This window comes from Trematomus bernacchii, unplaced genomic scaffold (assembly GCF_902827165.1).
Source record: "Trematomus bernacchii unplaced genomic scaffold, fTreBer1.1, whole genome shotgun sequence".
Lineage (NCBI taxonomy): Eukaryota > Metazoa > Chordata > Actinopteri > Perciformes > Nototheniidae > Trematomus > Trematomus bernacchii.
Genome location: NW_022987851.1, coordinates 3,565,198 through 3,585,423, shown reverse-complemented (window position 1 = coordinate 3,585,423; position 20,226 = coordinate 3,565,198). Strand labels below are relative to the sequence as shown.

The 20,226-nt window shown below is 41.8% G+C and overlaps 1 protein-coding gene across 7 annotated transcripts in view; it reads left to right on the top strand.

Moving 5' to 3' along the window:
- phldb1b (pleckstrin homology-like domain, family B, member 1b) overlaps positions 1–20,226 on the top strand; it is a 135,377-nt gene that overhangs the window by 110,926 nt on the left and 4,225 nt on the right. For all 7 annotated transcript variants that reach the window (XM_034113246.1, XM_034113245.1, XM_034113243.1 and 4 more), the window contains 7 exons: positions 6,423–6,539; positions 7,093–7,195; positions 11,904–12,234; positions 13,392–13,482; positions 16,246–16,392; positions 17,161–17,380; positions 18,561–18,646. In XM_034113246.1, coding sequence (XP_033969137.1) covers positions 6,423–6,539; positions 7,093–7,195; positions 11,904–12,234; positions 13,392–13,482; positions 16,246–16,392; positions 17,161–17,380; positions 18,561–18,646 — 1,095 coding nt within the window. The remainder of the gene's footprint in view (positions 1–6,422; positions 6,540–7,092; positions 7,196–11,903; positions 12,235–13,391; positions 13,483–16,245; positions 16,393–17,160; positions 17,381–18,560; positions 18,647–20,226) is intronic.

Sequence of the window (20,226 nt, the reverse complement as noted above, 5' to 3'; positions counted from 1 at the left end):
GCTGACGTCACTTCGTCTTCTTCTACTTTGGGTTTACTGGCAGGCCGCAAACAACTTCACGGCGTATACTGCCACCTGGAGTCCCCGGCCGGAAGTCCCCGGTGTTGGGGACTGGCTTCAGTAGAAGCTGCTGGGACTCCCAGCAGCTTCTACTGAAGCCTTCCGAGTAAATCGCCAGAACGCCGACACCTCCTCATCTCCACCGCTCCCATGTTTTATTTTGTGTTGCCATAAGTTAGTCTCTCTGCGTTTGTGCACTGGGCGAATGCTAATGCTAATAATGCTAATGCCAGGATAATAAAATGGCGGCTCTACAAAACATTTCAGAGTTGTACGGGGCGTTGTTTGCAATTCGCCCAGCCAATCAGAATTGGGACACTTTTTTCCCCCAGGAAAGTACCATCTCTCAGCAGGCACTAAAACTGGGGGTAAAAGTTCCCGAGATCAAGTGCTATTTTTGGTGTGAACGCGACATAAGGGATACTAACGGAACTAAACGCGAAAAGTACGTTGAAAAGTACTCCGGTGTGAACGCGGCTATTGACACTACATCCCTGGTGGTCGGAACAGCCAACTTTAGTGTGAGAAGCACTTTGTGTTGCTTGGTGTGTTCCTGTTTGTCTGTCGCGCCACTTTTTTGTTGTAACAGCAGCACTTTAACAGTCAGGTTTGTTTTCCCTCAACACGTATGATTGGCTTGGTGCTTGTGTGTGTGTGTGTGTGTGTGTGTGTGTGTGTGTGTTCATGTCGAATGCACTTATTGTAAGTCGCTTTGGATAATGTAATGTAATGTATAAGCTGTAATAAGCAGTGCGCTGTAGTGTTGTCCTCATGGCTTCTCCTCCTGTCTGACTGCTGTTGGCTATGGGTATTCAGGAGTACTTGAAGCTGTCCGATGTCCATAAGCTTTACGGCAGCCCTGAAGGCAGCACGCCCCCCCGCTCGCTTGCTGTAGACGCTGAGTTAGCTGGCCCCGGCGAGGTACCATCACTTCCTGTCTGCCCTTTTCCTGATTCCTCCTGTCTGTCTCTCTCCATCCTGCCGTTTCCATGTCATGTTGCTCCCTCTGCTGGTCTGTTGTTGTTCAGCTGTTGGCTCTGCTCTCTGCTACGTGTTGGAGCATCGTGGCCTCACTCTGCAGTGAGCACTCTTACCCGTACAAAGCTGCTCTTTTGTATAACGAACTGCAATTTTAAAACACTATTTGTATTTCATTTTGCATATATTTCATATTCAAATGGACAAAATAATAATTCAATTAATCAATAAAATATAACGTTATTATATTCGTATTTACCATAGGGAAATTAGACATTAGATCACATATTTATCACGTTTTGATTAAAAATAGAAGTAAGAACAGGAATTTCAAGTCCAAGAAACTCCAATAAGGGTTTATTTTAAAATAAATACTTCTTCCACCGCTCATCATTCTTTTCTACAAGAACATTGCTTTATACTTATATTTGGAATTTCTAATATACAAACAGAAGTTTCCTAAGACTATGTAAGAAGTAATGTGTATACCCATTTTCACATGAACTTCAGAACTTGCATGTGTCTGGATCAACATTCAGATCAACAGCAAACTTTTGGATTTCCAAAGTTTGTATTCCAATATTATCATTTTATTCTGTATTTATCCAATGACTGTATCCAAAGTTTTGCTTTCAAATCTATTCTGTTTAAATGCACAAGAAGTCACAAAAGTAATCAAATAAAAAAGTGATTTATGCGAGTCAAGAGAACACACATGGTGATGGCAGCTTTCTATTTGAATGATATGATCAGAGACCAGTTAGCTATGTACAGCATGTGGACTGCGTGAGTTTCCCTCCTGCTGCCTGTCCCGCTGACGTGTGTGTGTGTGTGTGTGTGTGTGTGTGTGTGTGTGTGTGTGTGTGTGTGTGTGTGTGTGTGTGTGTGTGTGTGTGTGTGTGTGTGTGTGTGTGTGTGTGTGTGTGTGTGTGTGTGTGTGTGTGTGTGTGTGTGTGTGTGTGTGTGTGTGTGTGTGTGTGTGTGTGTGTGTGTGTGTGTGTGTGTGTGTGTGTGTGTGTGTTGTGTGTGTGTGTGTGTGTGTGTGTGTGTGTGTGTGTGTGTGTGTGTGTGTGTGTGTGTGTGTGTGTGTGTGTGTGTGTGTGTGTGTGTGTGTGTGTGTGTGTGTGTGTGTGTGTGTGTGTGTGTGTGTGTGTGTCAGGAGTATGTGACAGTGGGCCAGTTGAGTCAGATGTATGGGATGCCGCAGGTGGAGTCGTCCCCTACCTCCCCGCTTCGCCAGCCCCTGCAGTCTGGACCAGTAGACCCCGCCTTCTCCTGCCTCCCCTCTCCTCACAGCTCCTCTCTCTCTCTGTCTGTAGAGGTGTGTGCTTCCTTCCTTCGTTTATCACTTCCTTCCTTCCTTTCTTTTTCCTTCCATTCTTCCTTTCTTTTTCCTTCCTTCCTTCCTTCCTTCCTTCCTTCCCTCTGTCCTTCCTTCCTTCTTTTCTTCCTTTTGTGGCTGCGTTTGTTTACCAGCTGTCACCAGTTCAACCAAAAAGTGTTGGGTTTGTTTAATTGTAATATTTAATAATATTAACCAGTTATGTATTCTTTATTTGTAGTAAAAGAAACACTAAATACTTCAAACCAGCTCAGAATGACTGTTTATTGATTAGTGACACCTTTAAAGTCCCCATGCTCTGGCTTGAAGTTATAGTTTCAGCTGATATATAATGAATAAATCCTTAAGTTCTTAATATCTCCTCTTAAATGTGTGCATACATTCTGTTATTTCTCATTCTGGTATTTTGTACAGACTGTAAGCTGTTTAACATTTTCCGAACAATGTAAAGCAGTTTGTTCTTGTAACTGTAGTAAAAAACAACAACATCAGCGTTCATTGCAACTAGAAAACAAAGGTCTATTCTTATGCATTAAGATATTGTTCATTGTAATTCTCAGCACATGGCTCCGAGGAAGCAAAGTAAAACATCAAATGAGATGAAACCTGAAATATCCCTATGAGTAACTGGGTCATTGCGCAGCGACATTACAAAAGAGATATGTTAAATAGGGATATGCAGCTGGAGGGTATAAAGCATAATGTTGCTGACAACATTAAAACATTGAAGATATTTAAGAATAATTGAATTAACGCTTTTGAGGGTGTATCAAACAAATGTTCCTGTCCTCTTCCTGCTGTCTGTGAATGCTTTCTAATCTCTCTTCTTCTTTGTTTCCTCTGCGCTCACTCTCCGCTCCTCTGCAGTACCACTCTGAGAGCAGCAGGCCTCACCTGCCCAAGCTAGATTTAGAGCAGTGGTACCAGGAGCTGATGTCAGGCTCCCCTCAGCTCTGCCCCCCCCCTCTGCCAGCCAAGTCTCAGTCGGGACGCAGGCCTGTGCTGCAGGTACAGGGCCGCTCTTCTTTCTCCTCTTTACCCCCCCCCTCTTCAGCTGTTTGTCTGTGCTGTTATTCCTCTGCTAACCTTCAGCTAGGGAGTCTAAACATGTGTGAACAAAGCTGCGTTCACATCGTATGGAAACGTCCTATACAACGACACCGAACACACTTTCTCCCGGATGATGTCGCTTTTTTAAACAAGGTTTGAATTGTGAATTCAAAGAAAACTGAATCACTATAGAACATCTTTGGTTAGAAAAATATATTTCTAATGTGATTGAAGGAAATGAAAACAAAGCAACATTAACTTTGCTTTCCCACGGGACAAAAACAGAAGTCCTGTGTTTGTTTCAGCCATCATTCAGCCCTCTTCCATGAGCACACTTCCACAGACTTTGATTAGAATCAGGATCAAAATATGTTATTCATTTCAGAGGGAAGTTACATTGCACCATATTGGAATAAAATTAATACATATTTATATAGATAAAGAGGTCAAATATGCCTAATTAAGTCCTTGTAGCTACTCATTTCATTTCATTTCAAACCTTTATTTTGGTCCCATTGAGATCATAGATCTCTTTTTCAAGGGAGACCTGCAGCATATAGGTTCCACATGAAACATAAAACAATAAAGGACATCATACATTATATTTACAGGATACATTTACATAGTTATAGACATTTACAAGTACCCATAGTATCAAAAAGCATTTCATTTAGCCTAGCTTTAAAAACATGCAGAGGAATGAGATTGCTCAGTTTCAATTCTTGCTGAAGATTGTTCCAAGCAAGTGGAGCTGCGCACATAAAAGCTGTCTTACCTAAGACAGTCCTTGCTCTTGGCACATCTAACAATACTACATCATGCGATCTCAGACAATAGCTGCTTGCAACTCTCTGTGTTATCAGAGAGCAGATATAATACGGGAGTTTACCCAACGAAGCTTTATAAATAAACGTGTACCAATGACTGAGCCTCCGTACAGTAAGTGATGGCAAACCTGCCTTGGCATACAGGGTACAGTGATGTGTAAGTGCTTTACAATTTGTGACAAATCTCAGCGCACTGTGATAGGCGGCATCTAACTTGTTCAGGCAATGGGCAGGTGCATTCATATATATCAGATCACCATAGTCCAGCACAGGTAAAAAGGTCACAGAGCCTTTTCCTGGCCTCAAGCGAGAAACAGGACTTGTTTCTGAAAAAGAAACCTAGCTTCACCCTCAGCTTTTTAAGCAGGTTATTGACATGAAGTTTAAAAGAGAGGCAATCATCAAGCCAGATACCAAGGTATTTATAACAGGCAACCACTTCGAGTACTTTTCCTTGCATAGTAACAATATCTAAAACCGGCTCTGGTGTCTTTTTAGCTTTTGAAAAAAGCATTACCTTGGTTTTATCAACATTTAAAAGAAGCTTAAGTTCAGAGAGCTGAGTCTGAATAATGTTAAAAAGAGCCTGTCATTTAACAACAGCCTCCTTAATGGAGGGACCTGCACAGTACATCACGGTATCGTCCGCATAAAAATGCAAAGTTGCTTCATCCACATTTTCACCTAAACTATTGATGTAGATGGAGAATAAAAGTGGACCTAAAACAGAACCTTGAGGAACACCATTAGTAATGTTCAACCACTCAGAAGACAGCCCATCAAAGTGAACACATTGGGACCTTTCAGAGAGGTAGTTCACAAACCACCCCAGTGCATGGCTGGATATGCCAATACTGAGTAGCCTCTGCTTTAAGATGCGATGATCGACGGTGTCAAACGCTTTAGAAAGATCAATAAATAGAGCTGCACAACTCTGCTTATTATCTAAAATACTCGTAATGTCATTCACCATTTTCATTGTCGCAGTGATGGTGCTATGTTTCTTTCTGAAGCCTGACTGATGTTTAGACAGGATATCATTTTTACATAAGCTACTGGGACACAGTCCTCCACATCACAGGGACCCTCCAAAGACTCAGGCAAAGGCTAATGGTGAAGACATAGCAAAGCTCACGATTAAAATCCTGTTGGCCCAAACAGTCCGGAAAGCCTTTTGACGGAAACGTCCCCCACAGTGCGGAAGCAATTGTTGGAAACACAGTTGTCAGATATATATCCTGGTGCAGTACATTTTTCGTAAAGCACATTAAATGAACTCCAGATATTCCATCTGACTCCTAGCTAACGCCATTAGCTTGTCCATTTCATTAGCCAGTGATCTTACAATGTCCATGATGAGGACACAGCTTATATCTCCTTTTCTCCATAAATCGGGACCCAGCTCTCTTCTTCCTTCGCTTTGGTTTACCCCTGCATCCTCTCTGTGTTCTTACAGATTTCAGTGGGCCGTACAGTATCTCTGTGGATATAGTGTGGATTGAAAGGCCATCATGTTAAATCACTCTGTGAGTGGAGGGATAAGGTGAATGGGAACTGTCCCATGTAGTTTCAAAACCAGAAACAGAGTCCAGAAACATTTTCTATGATCTTTTTACTTCCGGGATGCAATACATTTCCCTACAAATGTTATTGCCAATGAAATTCTGATATATGTGAAGCCAACTTTGGAGACCAGGCTGCACACTGAAAAAGCCTCCTTGAAGCATCCAGAAAACTACGAGAAATAAAGTTCACCTCAGCTTTGATATGATAAAACAACCTTGGGAGGTATGAAGATGGTGTCTTCTTTTTATCCTGACTCAGCGACACAGGGGCATGATGGGTGTTTTTGTTGTGACTGGCACTTTATCAGTGTTTGTTTTGGTGTTTAACATGAAGTCAGTTTATGTTTCGAAAAAGTCGAGACTAATCTCCTCCTACATTTATTCTGCTCATGGAACCTTCATTTATTGTTTTTTATTTATTTGAACATTGTCCATGTTCCCTCGCAGCGGTTTGTCTCATCATGATTTCATCCACTGTTTCCCAGCAGATGCTTGCACGTCATCCATGGTGTGGATTCCTCACGTTGTCTGTATCAATCAGGACTTCCTGAACTTGATCTCTCCTGCTCTGTGTGTGTCCCCCCCCCCCCCCCCCCTCAGGTGTTCCGCTCTAAGCTGGACAGTGATCCGGGTCTGTCTTTGCATCAGCCCAAACCCGGCTCGGCCCCCCCTCTGCAGCACGGAGCAGCAACGCTGGGACGCAACTCCAGCTCCAGGGTGAGCAGCGACTTCCTGTCCAACACGTCTCCAACCTTTATTTTGTCTTATTATCAGAGGCTTCACTCAGATATTTTATTCTATACAGCATGCTACTGTGTGGAAAAATAGACCCCACTGGTATTATACTGTAGTTCTGTACGACAATATAATTACCCATGATACACATTGTTTACGTATTTATTTGTTTGCAACTCACATTTTATTCCATATTTCCTATTTAGTTCTCACCACTCGTATATTATGACTATTTTTATTGGTCTTAATTTTTGTATTTAATGTATAATTTATTGTTCTTTCTTTTTTGTGTCTCACTATAATTTAATTGATTTGTATCTACAGAAATAATTGTGTTTTAATTTAAATCTGTACAGTAACACTATAAAAGGGACTCTTATATAGATGGGAGATTTTCTGTCAATCCAAATGAAAATTAAAACGTCCTTAAATTCCCCTTAAACCTTGATATTTGTTGAAAGCAAATATTTGTTTAGTATTTATTTATTTAATGAATTCATTCTCAATATTCCACCTGCTCCCTCTGCCCCTGCAGAGCCCCCTGCTGGCAGCCAACAGCACCGGCAGTCTGCCCAGGAACCTGGCTGCCACCCTGCAGGACATCGAGACCAAGAGGCAGCTGGCTCTGCAGCAGAAAGGTAAAACCTCCTGAAGAATTCATCCTGCCGTGTCCATTCATCAACATGAATGATTCACTCATAATTCCCTGCCTAACACTGTTTACTCATTTAAGGGGAAAGTATTTGTTGTGAGTAATTAGAGCAGGAATTAACTTAATGATCGCAATTTATCATTAGTACACATTGCCACGTACAACTCATTCACTTCAACAGGTTTCTTTTTATCATGCAGAGGTGGGGGACTCGAGTCACATGACTTGACTCGAGTCACATGACTTGACTCGAGTCACATGACTTGACTCGAGTCACAGGACTTGACTCGAGTCGCATATTTTTGGACTTGCTTGACTAACATTGATAAAGGTTCAAGGTTCAAGGTTCAAGGTTCTTTATTGTCAATCTGACATAGCTACAGAGTAATTATGCAGTTGAAAATCTTATGTCACAGGCTTCTCCAACAATGCAACATAATAACATATAATAACAATAAGAGCAAGAGCAATACAAAAATAATAATAGTTATAAAAATGAAATAAAGTTATGATGTGGAATAGTGCAGTATGAGTCTATATACAAGTTATTGGAATGATATATATATATTAGGTATTAGATACATACTACTGAGTAGCAGTTGAATGTTTGAAGTTGTTTCAACAGTTCAATTTTTTAACAGTCTCACTGCCCGCGGGAAGAAACTGTCTCCGAATCTTCTTGTCCTTGCCAGGATGCTGCGGTAACGTCTGCCAGACGGCAACAGAAAGAACAGTTTGTGGCTGGGGTGATGGGGGTCTTTGATAATCCGTAGTGATTTCTTCCTGAGCCGCTGGGAGTAAAGGTCCTCCATGGATGGCAGCTCCGTCCTGGTGATGTGCTGTGCAGTTTTCACCACCCTCTGTAAAGCCTTACGATCGAGGTCGGTGCAGCTGCCGTACCAGGCCGTCATGCTGCCAGTGAGGATAAAAGACTTAACTTGACTTTGACTTGGTATTCATGACTTAAGACTTGACATGACTTGAGACAGATGACTCGAAAGGACTTTACTTTTTAAAATTAAATATTTGCATTTGTTTTTGTATTGTACGGAGCCCCTAAAGGGCAATGAAAAAAAGATACTGATCTCGTTCGCACGAGAAAGTTACCGGAGCGCCAAGTAGGAAGTGGAGCACACAGGAGACAACCGTTTAATCGCAGACTGTAATGTTTATGTTGGGAAGTGGCAGTGCATACATTATTTTAGATATATTTCGAACTCGGACTCTCATTCACTTCATGAAATCGCCACAGCACCAGGAGGCAGCGGGACGTGTAACTCCGCCTCTGAGAAGTGCAGCACCAGCGCGCAAAGAGCTGTGCCTTTTACGCAACGCCTTCACTGTGTTTACTTTCATTAGAACAGCTGAAGAGCGACCGCAGGCTGCTACGTTTGATCCACACACACCTCCACACACACCTCCACACACACACACCTCTACACACATCGAACTGCCCGATGAGATGTCCGGTCACTAAGGCGCATGATGTGTGTGTTTGTGCTCTGCTCAGCTCTGCTCTGTGTGTGTGTGTTCGGTGTGTTTGCACGTCTTTGATTCATGTAGTTTATAACTGGACTATTACAATTATTATTAACTTTGTATGTACAAAGTAGCCTGTCCAGGAAATATGCACAAATCAACAAAAACTGCGAGCCGGCAGGCAAGACGCTCCGCTTCTGAAACGCGCCCGGTGAGGTTTGACGCTGTAGGAGGTCGGAACAAAACCGCGGCGCAGCCGTAACGCGGCGCAGACGGACCCGGTGGAATCCCGGGGTAACTCCCACCTCTGCTATCATGACATAATAAAAGAAAATAAATAAATAAAACAGAAAAATTAAAATGATCAGGATCCCTTTCGTAATTAATTACAATTAATATATTTAGAAACTGACATATGTGTATGACATAATATTATATATATATTATTTAATGTTCTATTTAGTCCAAATCTTCACTAGAGGTTTTTTTCCCCACTTTTCTTATTTGTAAGAGTATGTTGCAATTGTTTTTTTTTAATAAATTCAAACATACGCAGTTCGAAGTCAACAAGCATTATGAAGGACAGTCTTTCCCACCCTCTATGTCGGGACCCACTGAGGATAGATACTATTTGATAACCCAATTTAGTCAGATTTATCCGTGTCTGCAGTTCCTTCATGTCTATCCGTGTGTGTATTGTCTCCTCCTGCGCTCATGCACCACAGAGCCCCTGACCTCCAGACAGAACTCCATAGATGGAAGCTCTGCAGGTAGATGGATCTCTGCGTCCAGGAGTCCTTATTTCGTCTGCTTTTCTTCTTTTTGTTCAGCGGGATTTAAACATACGTCTCAAACAAGGTCTGAAATGAACTGGATTTCTCTGTAGAGTAATGTGACGTTATTTAACTCACTCAAAGAGCTCCCCTATTGTTTACTTTACATTAAGCTAGGTTGAGTTTGAAGGGATAGTTGGGGTTTGTTTGTGGGACTTATCTATTGGCAGTGTATTTCTCTTAGTAGATGACAGGAGGACAAGTATTGGAGCTAAGCAATAAGCTAAGCCGAACTTGTGTTTATGGTAGCAGCAGCAGAACTAACTTAAAAAGAAAGCCCAACAAAGAAATCAGTTTAACTGTAGGCACCACTCTGCTTGGTTTCCATGTTGTACCTTCAGCCCATTTCTCCAAACTGCTGGCGTGCTGACCATCTACTGTAGCTAGCACACTGTTGATGGATCTAATAAAAGCGTTCTTCAAACAATGTGAATCATTGCTTTAAGCTACCAGGGGGCTAATTAGCCTACCAGACAGAGGAGAGGCAGAGCATTATACAGCAGGCAGCCTGGCAGCCTGGCAGCCAGCCAATCAGGAAGCAGCTTCAACAGACCAAAGACTGTATGTACCTTAAAAATTCAAGTCCTATCTAAAACTAAAGCCGGTCTGGCAGGTTACTCTTATTGATTTCTCCATCAAAGGTAACATTTACCAGAACTTGACACTTGGCAGCTGTTCATTTCAGACCCCGTCTTCATCCTCGTCTCTTCTTCATCTCTGGTGTGTCGTTAACTCTTTCCCAGCGAACATTTCTTTTCATCTTTTCTTTTGGGTCTGTTACATCGAAGCGGGCTTTCGTCTCCCATCAATTTTCTATGAATGTTCCTGCTGCTGGAGAATAAATCTTGCATGTGCAGCGTTCAGTGAGATTCTCCTTTTTGAGATATCGACCTGGACACTTGTCTCCAGATGTGAGAGCTTATTAGACGGTGCACAGCAGCTTGGAGTTGAGATGGGAGAAGTTGGATGGATTCTGTACTTTATGGTGAAGGGCTTAATGGGTTTTCTTGCAATCATCCTTAAGCTTGGTTACGACAGTGCATTAGGGCCATTGTGGGGAAAACAAAACAATTAAGAAGCCATGGAACGAGGGTTATATCCGAGAAAAACTGTGATTAATAATTATCTAGTTATTTTACTAGATAAAACCTGAATAAATTGTGATTAGTTTTTTCTAAAGGAACCACATGACGTAAAAATCATCCTACCTAATACGCTATTATTGATGTGTATTATGTCTACAGTGGATGACGTTATCGAACACTTTGCAATCAGATTAAGCAATAAGGGAAAAAAGTAGTGTTTTTTGTCCAGGATCTACGTGGCTGACGGGTGTGAATGCGCTTCAACCGCCCAAAACACTTCCATCAGCAGAAATGCACTGCAGCTTCGGAAACGATCCAAATATAAAAACAGACATATGTCAAAACACACTGGTCATACAAAAACACATTTGTGTTTTTATATTTGCATAGTTTCTGAAGCTACAGCGCGTTTCTGCTGATGGAAGTCATTTGGGGCCACCGTAAGGATCACCATATTATTATAAACATCCAGACTTTGAAGACACGTTGCTGTAAATCGGTCGATTTATAAGAAAACAACAAACTGACTTAAAGGAGGAAAGATATCCCCATGTTCATATTGCTGAAGTAAAGCCACCTGGTCCCTTGACAACCAAAATATGCACTATACTGTATACACAGATGTTTCTCCAAGAATATTTGTTTTGTTTTTTACAATATCTTTTGGGCCACCAGTGCCTTGAAGAGTTATAAAGGGGAGACAGAGGGGGGTGACACGCATCAAATAGTCCCAGACTGGATTGGAACCCTAGTCCTCCGCATAAAGGCCCAGAATATATATATTTTTAATACATTTATTAAAATGTTCTCCTGAATTAAATATACCATTTTATTTTCAGAGAAATGTCCTCTTATTTTCCCTGATTGTTTTCTCTCAATCTCTTTCTCTGAATAGGACCCCTGTCCCCTGATACAATAATGTATTTATTTGTTTAACTTACTATGGCCATCGTACTCGTGTTACTGAGGGAGAACATCATCATATCTTTGGTGCTTAGGGGAGGTGTGTGGCGCAGTGGACTAGTGCGTTGGTGTTCGGATCAGGGGAGCACAGGTTCAAACCCCACTGCAGTCAGCATGTCGTTGTGTCCCTGAGACACTTCACTCCTGTGGGGATTGCCCACAGTATTGAGTATGTAAGTCGCTTTGGATAAAAGCGTCTAACAAGTGACATGTAATGTAATGCTTGGTGCTGGTGACGGTTGTGGTTCTTCAGGATTTAGATATTCCATCTTCCGCTTCTTTTAAAGTCAGCACAACTTTCACTGATCATCTCCCCCCCCCCCCCCCCCCCCAGGTCAGCAGGTGATCGATGAGCAGCGGCGGCGCCTGGCGGAGCTGAAGCAGCGCGCGGGGGTGGAGGCTCAGTGCCAGTGGGAGGCGCTGCACGGCTCTCAGTCCCACCTCATGACCTCAACCTCCCCCTCGCCCTCCTACTCCCCCATCATGTCGTACAGCCACGGCTCCGGAGGCGGCCCCCCCCTGGTGCACCACTCCATCCTGCACCACCACCCCCCCTCAGCCGGGGAGCAGCCCTACGACACCCTGAGCCTGGAGAGCTCCGACAGCATGGACACCAGCATCTCCACCGGCAACAACTCGGCCTGCTCGCCTGACAACATGTCCAGGTACACAGGCAGATCCTCTCCTTTACCAGGGTGGTGGGTCGTTTTGGGTTCTTTTGTATAAGTTCATATCGCCTAAATAATGTTTACAAGCCTGAGATTATTTAAATGTAATAGATGAAAGCTAGGACTAAATACGACTTTTCTTTCGAAGACTAGCTGCATTCATATGATACGTAATTTTCGCAAGGGTTGGGCCCAGAGTTTTGCGTCTAAAACAACCAGTTCAGTTTGGTCCCGTCCTTTACTAGCTTGTGCGCTACATACATCCTTAATCTGATTGGTTGTGCATTGAAATGTCAGCGGTAAACAAGGTCATAGTTGAAGTATTTTAAATAATTTTAGCGCAGCACTCGATTTGGCGATTTTCAGCAGTGCTGCACCGATCTCCATAGAAACAGAACGGGGAATGTCAGCGCAGAGCCGTTTAAGATGAGGCGTTGATAAGATGGCACCGACATCATGGAACACTGACTGTGACGATATCGACATGGAATATTGTTGACAAAAAAGGATAAACTAATATCAAGGAGTCGAACCGCATTCTGTGCCATGGAAACCGCATACGGGCCGCAGTCTCTCACCACTGAGCTATCCGGCGTCCCAAATTCCTATACTTATTGACAAAAAGGAAGAGACACATTGAATAGACTATTACAATGTATCACCACATTCCTGAAGTTTAAGATAACAATGACAAGAGAGCTTTGGAAAGCAAAAACCGGTTTTAAAAGAAAGAAATGAAAAGGATTAATACATCCATTGACGAAAACTGTTTTTATGAACTTAACTAATTACATAGTTAGGGTTTTATTAAAGTAGATTAAAAGGCCAAGACTTTAAGTTAGCTAAAGTCACTTTGTGGTTCTCTGGGATTTAAATAAAAATGTTGATTTTTAATGCATTTTTAGACGTTTTTACATGCGTCGTAAACACTGAAAGGGATTTCCTGGGAATTGTGGGGGAAATAGTTCACAATACTGCCTATACAGTATACAGCTATTGCCCTGCAGATAAGGTTTGAACCCCAACTTCTATTAAACTGATTTGATATGAAATGATGTAGTTGTCAGATGTAGAAGTCAGGATATGAAATGTCTCAGATCTTTGAAGTCAGGTGGAGGTTGTGTGCTAACCCTGTGCTGCTGCGTTTGATTCAGCTTCGGAGGAGTGGACACGCTGAAGATCGAGGAGATGGAGAAAATGCTGAAGGAGGCGCATCTGGAGAAAGCCAGACTTATCGAATCGCGGGTAAGACTGGATAATAGAGTTACTGTAAGAGTATGGATTATTCACAATCCATAGGGAGAGATTGATGAGAGTTCTGACTGTGTTTCTGTCAATAGCTCTCCACTGATCTCTCTTTTTGATCAAAAAGCTTCTGGGTAGCAACTCGAGGCTTTCATTCAGATTTATTGGCCTCCATGTTTCAAACGTCTTCCTCTCTTTGTGTCCTGATGAAGACGAGGAGACTGAAATAAAAATATCTGAAGCTTCTCCCACACTTCTCCTGTCACTGAGCAGCCTTTGCTTCACTAGTTCTTTATAAATAATACACTCATTTTGTCTTATCTTTGGGGTTTTGGGCCTTTTTTCAAAGTGTGCCTGAACCGCTAAGGCTGGAGGACAACATGGGACAAATCGGTTTGTTTCTTCTTCTTTATTTGAAGTCCTTGAAGCCTATGGAGACAGACGGGTCATTATCTGGATGCCTCACACACACCCTTTCCTGAGGTGGCTTTACCGAACAGGAATAAGATTACATCTATATACGCTTATTGGGATTGGGAACTAAGAATCTGACATCTCAGTATATAAAAGTCATTCATTATATATATTTTTTAATAATTTATGTTGGAAATGTTGCACCTTTTAATTTCTCTTTTTATTACTCTCCATTTTATAAATTATTCTCCTTAAAAAAGTTGCTTTTCAAATAAGAAAACATGTGTTTAATTACAATTCTATAATAAGTGTATAGCTTTAGTGTGTATCCCCCCCCACCTCACCGCACAATCCCAAACAAATAAATAATACAAATTAAGAATACATAATAATACAACATTTTTTAACGACAGTTGTGGTAATAATTGGTCAAGAATTAAACTAATAATGACATAAGAAATATAAATAATTATTATAAAATAATATAACTACATCAAAATTGGTTTAGGAAATACCTCTGTGGGTTTAGTTTATTTGACTTTCCTCCTCCATCTCACATCAAACAGCTGGATGTAACCCTTTGATTTATTTTTTACGAGTTCAGTTTTAACTATTTATAAAGTACAGCTGATTTAATCCTTGATGTCACTCCTTTGACTCAGATCAATTTGCCTTGATGGACCATACTAACTAATAATAACTCCTCTCATACATGGATAGATAATGAATCTGTAAACATGTTTAGAATAGTATGAAGTTACTTCAAAGCTCATGTCACCATAAGATCTTTTTAGTGTGTTGAATAAAACTCTGACTGTCTTAAAGAGGCCTGTATGCTTTTGGGGTTTTCCCTTTCCTGTAGTGTGTTATGCAGTATAGGTTTGTGTGCATGCTCTGCAAAGGCTAACATCCCTGTGTTCAAGAGAGGCTGGGATGGACATTTTTCTTATTTTTTCATAAGTCTGATTAATCGATGAATCCCAAAACGAATTGTCAGATTTATCTGTGATGAAAATAAACTTTATGGACCTGGGCTGCCACACCAGCAGCCACGGTGCTGCAACTGAGGATGCACTTCAAGGTCGATGAGGGGGGGGGGGGGGGGGGGGGTAAATGTTGTCAGATTGAGGAAAACATTCACCAGGAGAGTTTTCTTGACTAATAGAATGAATTCTGGGGGTTGGAGCTTAGACTTTCATACTTTCAATTTTAAGGACCACCCTATTGACCAATCTCAAACATGGACAAGCGTCCTGACAGCGCAGCGTCATACTTCCTGAATGAAAAGAGAACTATAATATTAGACAAATATGAAGAAGTTCAACTTTAAACATCCATGACTTAAACACTTTATCCAGGATAAAAGCCACATAGCTGCACCTGCAAGGTGAATACAGCTGGTAAAAGAAAAAGCGTTTGAATGCGTACATTAACAGGTTTATGAAATCACTGCCCCGTCTAAGACACGAGTGGATCTGACTTTAATTACATTTGACTCGAGTGTTTCGTCAACTTAATGTGTTGCTTAAAATAATACTTCTGCATACAGTATGTGACACTGTGAGTGTTGCACGGCCAGATACAGCTCAAGAAGCTGACTCAAATAAGGAAATATATGATACATTAAGATGTGATATGATATGAATGATAATGGGACACATCGACGTCTGCACTCACAGTGCCGCGGACTGTACGTAATGTTACTCTGATCCGGTTACTGATGTTAACTTGTGGCAGATATTTAAGTAAGCTTTCTTAACGCTAATGTTATAATAGTCAGATTGCTCTGAAGATGGGAGGGGATATTCTATTCATTTACACGTTCACAACGGCAGTTTTTCTGTATTTCCTCTATCCTGTAATATGACTTGATAGCTTTAAACTCTGCACACTGAGCTCTGATTGGTCAGCAGGCAGTGCTTTCACTGAGTTGATCTCTTATCCTGGAACCAAACCTGCTCCGGAGCAGGTTAGCCATTCAGCATAAGTTACCATGGAGATCTAGCCCGGTAAGAAGTGAACCAGCGTCGTAGGACTGGAAACCCCGAGTTTTCCCTGAAGTCAGCTCGCTAAGCAAAAATCTGGCTTCGTAGTACAGGCCTCTGGTTGCCTTCAGGTCTCTGCATGTAGATATGATGTAAATAAACAAGTGTGTGTTCCTGTCTACGCTTTCATTCTAACTTTACCAAATAGCCAAGAGCACCTTTGCTTTAGTCAAGGAGGCGGAGCAGCTCTCACAGAGAAATGTACATGAAGGTCTGCTGAGTTCTGGCTGTAAGCTGCATGCTGTGCAAAGCCCTCCATGGGTCTAAAGTCAATCTGAAATGAAGCCCTCTGTCTGTCCTGCAGGAGCGAGAGAGCCTGGCTCGCCGTCAGATGCTGGAGGAGGAGAGGAGGAGGAGGGAGGACGCGGAGAAGAGGCTGCAGGACGAGACCTTCCACCGGCAGCAGCTGGTGGAGCGGGAGGTCAAGATGAGGGCCAAGAACTTCGCTCAGGTCAGTGAGGGAGAGGGGGTCCAGTCTGAGGGGACAAAGAGCCACTCAAGCTTCAGGTTGTAATGGTATTCAATATTATTCAAGTTGGATTGTTTTTTACCCAGGTAACCCAGGTAACCCAGGTAACCCATGTAACCCATGTAACCCAGGTAACCCAGTTTTGGACTCATGTGACGTTGGATCACAATTTTCCATTTTTAATTACTATATATGATAATAATATTAATATGTATTTAAATAGCATTTGCAAGAGTTTTAGCTCAAAAACTAATAAAAAAGCAGCAATTAAAAAAAGAATAAATAGACCATTAAAAGACATTTAATTATATAAAGAAATGTCTTTTAATCAAATACATGTGAAAGTAAAGGAAACAAAAAACATTAGCAATAATTAATCAATAAAAACATTTAGAGAATTAGTTTAAAAACACAACAAAAGCAAATTAAATAAAATGTTTTAATGATTATAATCTCAGAACAAAAATAAAATCACTTTTCAAATGTGGCGCTCATGCTCTTCTGTGGTTAAAGCTCTTCTGTTTTTTGAAACCCAGCAATAAGAGATCTAAGAAGTAGTACATTATTATATAAAGTGTGGGAAGTAGACAAGTCCCAAAATATTTTGAAACATAAAACTGTCCCTACTGTGAGTCAATGGAGCACAGCTCAAACTGAACACAGACTCCTTACTTTGGGCTTAAGAGTCCAGCAGCTCAGTTCTGAATACATTCTCTAACCGTGAGCATGTGGTGTCTTCGCTCCCCTCAGGCCCGTCCTATGACCCGCTACCTGCCCATCAGGAAGGAGGAGTTCGACCTGCGCTCCCACGTGGAGGCGTCGGGCCACAGCGTGGAGACCTGCTACCACCTCATCCTCACCGAGAAGATGTGCAAGGGCTACCTGGTGAAGATGGGGGGGAAGATCAAGTCCTGGAAGAAGCGCTGGTTCGTCTTCGACCGCCTCAAGAGGACCTTCTCCTACTATGTCGGTAAGAAGTGAGGAGGAACATACTGAGGATACTCGGTGCTGCGGGGTCGTTACCGGGACGATTCACTGTTCAAATCCAGGCCCAATGGCGGCAGGGGGGAGAGGTGGGAGGGAGCCGTGAGAGTTCAGCATCCTGACAGCCTGGTGGAAAAAGCCGTTTTTTTTGTCTGCTGTATAATAATATATATCTGCTAGTAAAGATGTTTTTAAATAGTTGAATAATGATGAAGTAGCTTGTTCCAAAGGAAGAAAAGTTTTTCTCTTAATTTCAATGAATATTGATTAACATTGACTCTGAGCCCCTTGTGGAATATGACTGAATATCTAAGGAAGACTTTAAGAAAGTCAGAAAGTGTATCTGCAGTAAACTTCCCATTTAACATGTGAGGTGTGAGTGGCAGCAGCAGACTGTGATGTGCTGCTCCAGCTCGGGGACTCTTGTTCCACTCGGCCCTTTGAAGTGCTCACAAGGTTCTGCTTCAAGCTGCTTAAAGCGTACCTTGTTGAAAGCGAGCCGGGGTGAGGAGGTGTGCTGAGATTACTCCGCCGCTAGTTGAAATGCTCGCAGCGCGGCGCTCTCTGAGGAGGCTGATTGAGATGCACCGCTCACCCTTGTCTGTTGACCTTGAACAACGAGAGGTGACGAGCACGAGTCACGAGCTAATCCACGCTGAGCACACTGGGAGTTTAGATGCAAGCCAAATGAGATGCTAATGCAGGGCTGTTTGAATGCTAAAGAGGTCATTAACAGATAATGGCTGCGTATTAAAAGGAAATTGTTATTCCTGGAAATGAGGCGCCGTGTTTTCTACCTACTACTCTTTAAGTTGGCTTGTGGAGTGTTTGTGCCTGGAGGTAGAGACGGCTGTTGAGTTCCCCACCGGTTCCTCACTGCAGTTCTGCAGTGGCTGATGAAACAAACTGCAATGATGTACCAGAGAAGCGTAAGAATGCAGGCAAGTCTGAAAATACAATGAGAGCTCCATCGGTTTGAAAACACGGGGAAAAAGTGCTGCGCTTGTCATTTTCCATCCATCATCGGCAACCATAAATTGGTCATGATCAAAGTTTGATTTCTCCCTTCTTTTAACGGTGTTATTCTAGGTGACACCCAAGTGAAGCCTGTCTTTGCCGATGTGTTGAAGTCTTGGACCAAACCCATGTTATCTTCCCTCCCACAGACAAACATGAGACCAAGCTGAAGGGAGTGATCTACTTCCAGGCGATAGAAGAGGTGTACTACGATCACCTCCGCAGCGCCACTAAGGTTTGTAGTGGATGGACTCTGACAGCTTTCCTCTCATTTATTTTCACACTTTATTTGCTTTCCTCATGCACTCTCTTTCATTTAAAACTCTGCACATTCTGCTGTTTGCTTCTCTTCTCCTCGGTTTGTGCTTTTGCTTTGGCCGGCTGCTGTCACAGAAGGGATTTTTCAACTTGAATATGACCAGTGTATGTATGAGCCTTTCTGTTCTCTCCCTTTTACCCCTAACTGAACCCTGTGTGTCCAAACCAAACACTGTGTATTGTGATAGAGAGCGAAACAGCCTGATGATGCATGGTTCAGATCTGTGTTGCGTTACCTCAGACACAAGCCTTAGTCTTGTGTGAAAATGTAGTGTTGAATCCTGTTTGATCCCTTTGTCCATCCCAGTGTTCCCAGTGTAAACTAGTCAAGTGGTTTTATAAAGTCCCTGCTTATAGACCAGGTATGGAAGCCTTTACGGGCCAATGAGAACAAGTTATCATTTGTTTTAGATTCATGTATGATCTTTTGGAACAGGTGAAAATAAAAACACAGGCAGGTAAGCTTTGTTTGTTTTAGGATATTTCTTTGCGTTGCAGTTGTTGTAATACTACATTTGACCACAAGAGGGCACTACTTTATATTCTAAATAGGACTCAAATAATCAGATTAGTAGATTGAAATACATTTTAAGCCAAAAGAAAGGCCAACAATAACAAAGTCACATGCTAACACCATAGACTACCTTGTGTTTAAAGTGCACAAAGAAGAAACCCACAAAAGCACAAATGATTTCAGCAATTGAAATGATCATTTCTGTTTCCTGTGTCAGAATTTAAAGTTTGTAGATTCATAGGCTCTATTGTCATATGCACAATAGCTGCTGGATGTTTTGAAACTCTTAAATCCCAGGTTCCTCCAACAGTACAAAATATATGCAATTATAAGATTTAGGAATATAAAATAAGGAAACAGTTTGTTAAATCAAATCTGTACGGTCCACTGCAATGTGGGGAGGTATGAATGAGGTGATTGTATAGATAGATATGTATTTAAGGGATAATGTGCAGCAAGGCGTTCATTATGGAAAGAAGAATACGGACAGGGTGATCACAAAGCCTGATGAGCCGGCTTAATACACAGCCACATATAGTGGTGTGTTATCAGGTATTAACAACCTCTGAAATATCTGAATTGACCAATTAGAATCAAGTATTCAATTAGGAATGTGTAATCATTTTGTTTTCATATATATATATATATATAAACATACAATTTGAAAATGTTTCAACATGAAGCAATTAGCATGTAGAATATATGGAAATAATCAAAAACCATTTCTTTTTGAATTTGCCTCCCAAGGCTTCCGTACAAAGGAGATACAGTTAATACATAACATTTCTATCTTAAGGTAGACTTTGCTTGAAAGTCTGGGTAATGAGAACACCAAAAAAGATGAAAAACAAGCATTCTTACTTTATTTAGGGTTTGACAGAACCATTAGTGCTCTCTCTTCCTTCAACTCTTTTTCAAAGAAACGTGTCTGTGTTGTTCCGTAGAGCCGTAGGTGTTGTTCTCGGACATATTTCTGTTCTGTA